The following is a 6,834-nucleotide window of genomic DNA, read 5'->3' on the forward strand; positions in this document are numbered from 1 at the left end:
GATGCAACTCAACTGCGATGAAACGCAGGTGGAAGAGATTAAAAGAATCCGTAAACATGATTGAGCTCGGAGAGAAATAAGCAGCACAGATCGAAGCTCAAGGGTTCAAAGGCAAAGTAGATCGGAGCCGGATGATCACAAACAATCAAAAGGAAAAACAAAGTATGCACAGCTCCAATTTTCAATCCATTCTTCAATGTAAAATCCACAGATTTCAAACGCAAAAGAAACCAAGCTGCTAGCGCCGTAACACCGAGAACATAGCAGACACACAAGTGAATGGCCGGGATTCGCAAAGTCGGCAATAAGGGTCAAAAGGGCGTTCTCGAAGTCCACAGGTAGAAGAACTGAAGACGCAACCCAAATGTTGCTCTAAGAAAAGCAGGTCTACGAGTCAACACACCAATGTTGGATAACCACGCCATTCAGAGATCCAACAGCCGTCCAGAGAGTAATGACACAAACGTCATGCAGGATAGGCAGAGGGGGAAAAGAAAAAAAGAAAAAGAAAAAAAAATAACGCCGTTCGGAATGCAGCGGATTAGAGGAAGTGGGTATAAATCTTCGAGGTCTCGTGAACTTCCATCTCCTGCAGCTACGTTAACATTTGCTAATCAAGAAACCGTCTGGAGGGTTCTAGCTCGACTCACCATTTTGAAATTGTTCAGCTCCTCTTTGATTTGTTGGGCAAGGAGAGGGGTCAGTCGGTTACAGGTGGCGATGTCCCCACGACGATCATACTCGCCGCTTGGCCATGTATCATGGAATTGGATGCGGGGACTGAAGACGAGACTTTTAGGAGCCGCCGGTGCAATGGAAGCTCCCTTGGAATCAAGGAACCGCCCTTCTGGTAAGAAATCATCCTCACCAGCGATCCGCACTGCGTCAGAACGTCGGTTGTCCGACCGTGTTTGGTCCTCAGGAGTACTGGGAGCACTAGAGTGAGGTGAATCGCTCCTGCTCGTAGTCAAATGACGCTCGGCCTGCTTATTGGGTGTGGAATTTGCTGCTTCGGAGGTTTCTGATCGTTAATGTTAGCCAACGAGAGCCTACCTCGGCGGAGAGCGTGAAAAAGAAAACTCACTTTTGAGGATACCCTTCCTTACTGCAGCTAGAACCTCTGCCCGCTCCCTATCACCTCCCACAATGCTCTTACGCATTTGAGAATTATCTGCAGCGCTATCTTCCGCAGCCGATGGACTTTGGGACTTAGGTTCCACCTTGGGAAACACTGTCCCGCCACGAGGAACATCTTGCGGGTCCGGATTCGCAGCTACGCCTTTCCGTTCCGCTTCGACGTTGACCACGGATAATTGAGGTGCCATCGGTTCGACGATAACGCCGTCATTGGATGCCGTGCTCACGATTGACTTGGGGCGGAATAACCCAACGAGGGACCTCGTCGACCGTTTCATCCCCTTACCCATCTTCCGGAGCATGATTGAAGCGGATGATGCTGTAGAAGACACAGACAAATTGTCTGTAGAGCTGTTAAAGAAGCGGCCTTGGTGGTGAGAGTAGATACTTTCGCCAAGGCCACTGGCTTCTTGTTGTTCAGCAATAGCCGCCTGCTCGGGGCCCAGTTCCTGCTTGAGCAGTTCTCTCCGAGCTTTCTCTGCAGCAATAGCCTCCCTCTTGTTTGCGCTACTCTGAGCAGCAGAGGCCTTGAGAAGTTCCGATGCGCTTCCGAAAGAGAAAGCCCTTCTCAACCGAGATTTACCGGGTCTCTTGAAATCATTGTTTGTAATTTCAGCCAGCCGTTGCGTCGCAATACTCTCGGTTGGAACCCGTTTCTCCTTAGACTCCGGTTTTGTCGTTGTTGCATTCCCAGGGGTGGCATCTTGAGTAACAGGTTGCGATAATGGGGAGGGTTTTGTAGCTCGTTTGGTGTCCTCCGGTTTAGCAACCACTTTGTTAGACGACGACGCAGCAGATTCCGTATGTCCCGTATCACGAACCTGGTCAATGTTAGCCAACTGATAATATATAATGCGGACACTGTCATTTCACTCTTACAGAAGAGGTTGAGGAATTGGGGGAATGGTTGCTTCCCGAAGCGTCCCTGTTGGACTGCGCCGAATTTGGCCGATGGCTTGGATCGAAATAATCGTGGCCGCCAGTTGTCGGAATTGGTGACGACGAGGGCAGATGAAGTTGTAGATTAATGAGACCAGCATTATCCATATTGCCCCAGCTTCGTCGCCTGTATCTCTTCGCCAGCTCCGGTTGTTTTTCTGTCCGTGACGAATCATCGGCACTGGGCGCCCGGTTGTGACCGGGTTTACGGGAGGTGTCTTGTGCTGGACCCTTAGATCCTGACGCAGTGCTCGATTGTGAAAGGTGATCGTCCGTCGTTGGCGGAAGACGGCCAGATACGGGTGCGTTGGCTGGTGTAACGGCGGGCTGCGAAGCCCCTGCACCATCGGGTCGACGAGTACCGCGACGATAGCGATCGGGCGACGGGCGAGCAACAGTCGGAGATGAAATATTCATAAAGTTAGGAGAAGGAGGAGAAGGGAGGTTAATGGTGGATAAAGGACGGAGAGGGGGTTCGCCACCACGCGGCTGTCTCGACGGAATGGCGGTGTCGTCTTTGGACATGTAAGATTGAACAGAAGAATTGGAAGAGGATGTTGATACAGAACCAGCTGCAGGATGATTGGCAAAACGCGAGTTGACTCCGGCATACGCAGGGCTTGGAGACAGTTGAGGAGCTGACGGAGCAGAGGATGTTCGATGCTCCGGCCTCAAGTGAGGGGACCATGACTGACGATTTGACATGTTGGTCGAATTTGAGAGGTTGGGAGTGCTGGTAAATGCATAGGGTGCCACAACCTGGTGGCCTACCCTGTAACTCCCTGACCCACCGACTGTATTGTATGAATTCCAAGACATGGTTGAATTTCGAGAGTTTTGCTGTTGTGATGACTGAGAGGGAGTAAAGGCGCCCGAGGAAGAAGAGGGACGAGTCTGAAGCACAGAAACCGTGCCACTTTGTTGCGGGATTGTCTGTACCAACGCTGCCATGGTGTTCTCCTCCAATAACCGGATGGAAAGGGGTTTGACGCGTAAGTAACGACGTCTGAAGGATGCGATGCCAGCGGGGTGAGCTCGCTATCGTCCGCAGGGCACAGATGGAGGTAGGTATAGGGTCAGGAGTAACTCGAGGGAGGAGAAAGGAAGAAAACAGAGATCCTGTACCACATGGCCGTCAGCTAAGATCGCACAGAAAAAGAAATGCAGGACGAAGATTGGCCGATCCGTGATCGATGTTTTCTTCACCATAACCATGTTCTCGCGCCCCCTAGAAAGGAAATCGGATGGTCGTACCTGTTCTAACAGATGCAAATGATAGATTATACAGATATGACTTGGATTAAAGGAAACGAGAGAAAGATAAAGAAAACGCTAGGATGAATGCGAAAATGATGTCAAGGACACAGGAAAGGAAAACGAAAGGCTCGAATTGGGCGATGGTCGAAGAGGGAGTTCAACGAGTAAGGCGTAAAGGAACACAAGGGTCCAGGATGGCGAATGCTGTCTAGAGCGGTCGAGCCATATACAAAAGCGAATCGAAAATGAGACGAGTGTATGAAGAAATGAAAATAACAAACGACAATGAACAAGAAGTAAAAAGTAAATAGGGCAAAAATGTAAAAAAGAAAAGGGGAGAAACCAGATCCTTAGAATGGGCACCTAATCTTCTGAGTCAAGCAGAAGATGGGCCGTTCAGTGGATCGGAGGAAATTAATGAGTATGAGATGGAAAGACGAGAGTAAGAGGAGAAAGAGAGAAAGGAAGAGGAGCAGGAGGGGTTGAAAGGCGTGGAATGGAAAAAAGAAGGGAATAGGGAGATAATGGGGGAGGGTGAGGATGGTGTGGAATGGATGCTAGTCAACTTTAGGGGAATCGTGACAGGCGGCGGAGACTGACTGACGGCCGGCCCTTTCCAAAGAACGCGAGTAGAAACAATTCAGGTACCGCAAGGAACCAAAGAACGCAATAGAGAAAGGAAAATTTTTTAAAATAATAACAACAATAGTTCACGGAGGAAAAAAAAAAAATAAAATACTGAAGACACTTACACTTCTTCAACGACGCCAGTGGATAATCTACGCAAAATGAAAATAACTGTTCAAGACAAAAAAGAAAAATTTCTGAATGAGGATTGAGCAACGGTTTTGACCTACTATTTCCACCTGTTGCTATTATTGCACCCAGCTGCAAGTCATGCCAAACTTCTCTGAAGGTGCACACTGGTTCCTCTTTACTATATTTAAAAAAAAAAATCTAAAAAATAAAATTTTGGTACACTTGTACAGGTAGAACTAAAACCCTTTCTGGCTAGTACCGAAGCTGGTATCAACGACTTGTTGGTATATTAATATCATATTAAGTTCTCCTGAATCTCCTCTTCACAATTCACCAGCCAACCACTCATTCATGGGTAAGACAACTCTGGGGCTGTACCGTACAGAAAGATTGGTACAAGGTGAATACTAGCAGTAACTAACTACCGTTCGGCCAGAGTTGCCTACTGCTACCTTACATAAATAGTAGTCAGGATGACTCGGATCTGCCGTCTCTCCCGGCCCGTTGACCAGAGTTACTTACTCCGTACACCTACCAGGTACCGGTAATCATACCAAGAAGGTAGGTAAGGTATGCCAAAAATACCACCAATACCATCTCCCGGGCGGGCCAGGGAAACAAACCCCCTTAAGTTTAGTTCTCCAACTTATTCGTTAGCCGTGACAACGACGTCAATCTGTTGAATGCACTGAGGGACAAATTGCTGCCATTGGGAGAAGCACGGTCAAGAAATCCAGACCGATATTAACATAACCATCATATGTGCAATTTGCTCGTGGGAATGGATATATAACATTGATCTGTGGGGTAACCCGCTGGATAAGAGAGATTCGATTTTTCCTCTCCTTTTCGGTACTGCTTACGAAAATAAATATCATACGGTTAACGCCCACACTATTTTCTTCGTAAGTACACGCCCACTATGCCTGAGGCAAGAGGTACTAGCCGAGTAACTCCATACACGGAACAAATATACACGATCAGCCGCGTCCCCTGTTGATTTTCTTCTCTCTGTTTTGTAATTTTATTTTTACCGTCCTAATGCGGCAAAGGGAAAAAAAAAAGTAAGTAACAGAGTGCTAGGAGAGAACGTGTCGGATGCATGAGGCCACGACCTCTGGGGCAATTTAATTTCTAGTAAACTAAGTGAAGCGTGATCGGGTGAGCAAATTGGACGCTGATTTGCGACCACACGGTTGCTAAAACTCTTAGCTGTAACGCCATCACAGGTGGATGGAGTCGCCTCCCCCGAGACCCAAACCACGGAGGTTCGGAAAAACATCCTGGAGATAGTTAGTCGCTACCACTAACGACTGCCTAGTACAGCTACAATGCCAATCTAAACAGTTCAGGCTGTCCGTTGCTCCGTTAGCGTACACTCTTAGACAGCGTTCCTCCAGAATCAGGCGGTCCTCGAAGCATTGGCATTAGCTTTCTTTACCTCCTAAAGGAAGAACTTCTCGTACTAGCGACGGAGTTCCTAATATTTGGTCAACGATATGCCGAGCTTGATGTCATTGGAGCATGTCATCATCCCTGACCGATGGAATAAATAAATAAATCGTTGATTGAGATAGGTATAGTGGACGCATAATGATCCTCAAGATTTTCGTCACCTACTTTGAGTCATCGATCTTATGATTCACCTTCACTTCAAGCAAAATCAACAGCGGCCTCCCGAATCCTCCAGAGAAGGAAAAAAAATTCTAATCTGCTCTTGGATAACCTTGGTAATTCTCACAACCGTGGGAGATTCCCGCTATGGGGTTCCGTGGATCTGGGAGTTCTGTTCCACCAACCTAATCGATAGCCCACATTGTGTACGAGCAAATTTGCGAACTGACCATTATCGCGTCTCATAGTCGCAGCCTCCTACCCTTCCGGTCATGTACCATGGATACTAAGTCGTTAGCCTAGCAGTTGAGCTAATTCCGAGGCAACCGATGGGGCTGCTTCTGTACAGGATGAACTAGTGTATGTATGTGATGTCAGGCATCTCACTATCAACTGGTCGCACATCATCTTTTGATTGTCTAAACGAGACATTCGCAAGCCATCCACAAGGGTGTTATGTAGGCATCATGCGCAGAGTAGTAAAATTGTTTATACATACATGGTGGCAGGGTATCAAGCGGCAGAAGAGGGAAAAAGAAAAAAAAAAAAACCTGGTGAAATGGAAGGAAAACGTGGCTCTATTGGACATGTCTGGTTAGCGGTCAGTGAGGCTAATGTACACTCAAAAATCTCCAAAATAGGATCCGGCCTACTCATGCAGTGCAAGATGCATTACTGATCATTACTACATGGGCATTAATCCTCTTGGACGTAGGGATCCGAAGCAGGAAATCTACTTGAGAGTCAAAGGCTGTTCATTGCCCTAGATATGTACATACAACATACTTAGGTATATCTTCAGGTTTCACGGGTATGATACCCTATAGAGGTGGTCAGCCCAGGGAATGATTTATACAAAAGTATGTATTCGATACCTATGTATGTACATAAACCCCATACCGAATACCACAGTAATACATAAAAGCGGCTACTGACCTAGTAAATTAACTTTCTGGTACGGAGTTCAATACAATTCTTGGCTGCCTTGAGGTGAACCGAGAGACTGGCAGCAACCAGTGGAGACTCTGATAATAAGAGGGAAATACTCGCTTACGTGCAAATTCTTATACATTATTAAACTCCCAAGGTTTCCAATGTGTTGGAATCACGAAGTGAGGGGACCTATGG

At 47.2% G+C, this 6,834-nt stretch overlaps 2 protein-coding genes across 2 annotated transcripts; one reads left to right on the top strand and one right to left on the bottom strand.

The window, feature by feature from the left end:
• Positions 1-299: 299 nt before the first annotated feature.
• BDV27DRAFT_76355 (uncharacterized protein) lies at positions 300-3,531 on the bottom strand. Its single transcript, XM_032077526.1, has 5 exons — positions 3,331-3,531; positions 2,017-3,195; positions 1,085-1,958; positions 651-1,021; positions 300-589 (listed from the first exon to the last, which is right to left on the bottom strand). The coding sequence occupies exons 2-5, from the start codon at positions 3,025-3,027 to the stop codon at positions 542-544; spliced, it is 2,304 nt and encodes a 767-aa protein (XP_031930390.1). The 5' UTR covers positions 3,028-3,195; positions 3,331-3,531; the 3' UTR covers positions 300-541.
• Positions 3,532-5,471: 1,940 nt separating this feature from the next.
• On the top strand, positions 5,472-6,244 carry BDV27DRAFT_124138 (uncharacterized protein). The gene has a single exon (XM_032066025.1). It carries the CDS (start codon positions 5,730-5,732, stop codon positions 5,952-5,954), a length of 225 nt encoding a protein of 74 aa, XP_031930391.1. The 5' UTR covers positions 5,472-5,729; the 3' UTR covers positions 5,955-6,244.
• Positions 6,245-6,834: the final 590 nt, after the last annotated feature.

The sequence above is a fragment of the Aspergillus caelatus genome, assembly GCF_009193585.1.
Source record: "Aspergillus caelatus strain CBS 763.97 unplaced genomic scaffold BDV27scaffold_38, whole genome shotgun sequence".
Lineage (NCBI taxonomy): Eukaryota > Fungi > Ascomycota > Eurotiomycetes > Eurotiales > Aspergillaceae > Aspergillus > Aspergillus caelatus.

Excerpts from the sequence above, each read along its gene's own strand:
- BDV27DRAFT_76355 (XM_032077526.1), bottom strand. The coding sequence starts at position 3,027 with ATGGCAGCGTTGGTACAGACAATCCCGCAACAAAGTGGCACGGTTTCT. Across the intron at positions 1,959-2,016 it reads CCAATTCCTCAACCTCTTCT|GTTCGTGATACGGGACATAC; the intron begins GTAAGAGTGAAA and ends AACATTGACCAG. Across the intron at positions 590-650 it reads AGCTGAACAATTTCAAAATG|GAGATGGAAGTTCACGAGAC; the intron begins GTGAGTCGAGCT and ends ACGTAGCTGCAG.
- BDV27DRAFT_124138 (XM_032066025.1), top strand. The coding sequence starts at position 5,730 with ATGATTCACCTTCACTTCAAGCAAAATCAACAGCGGCCTCCCGAATCC.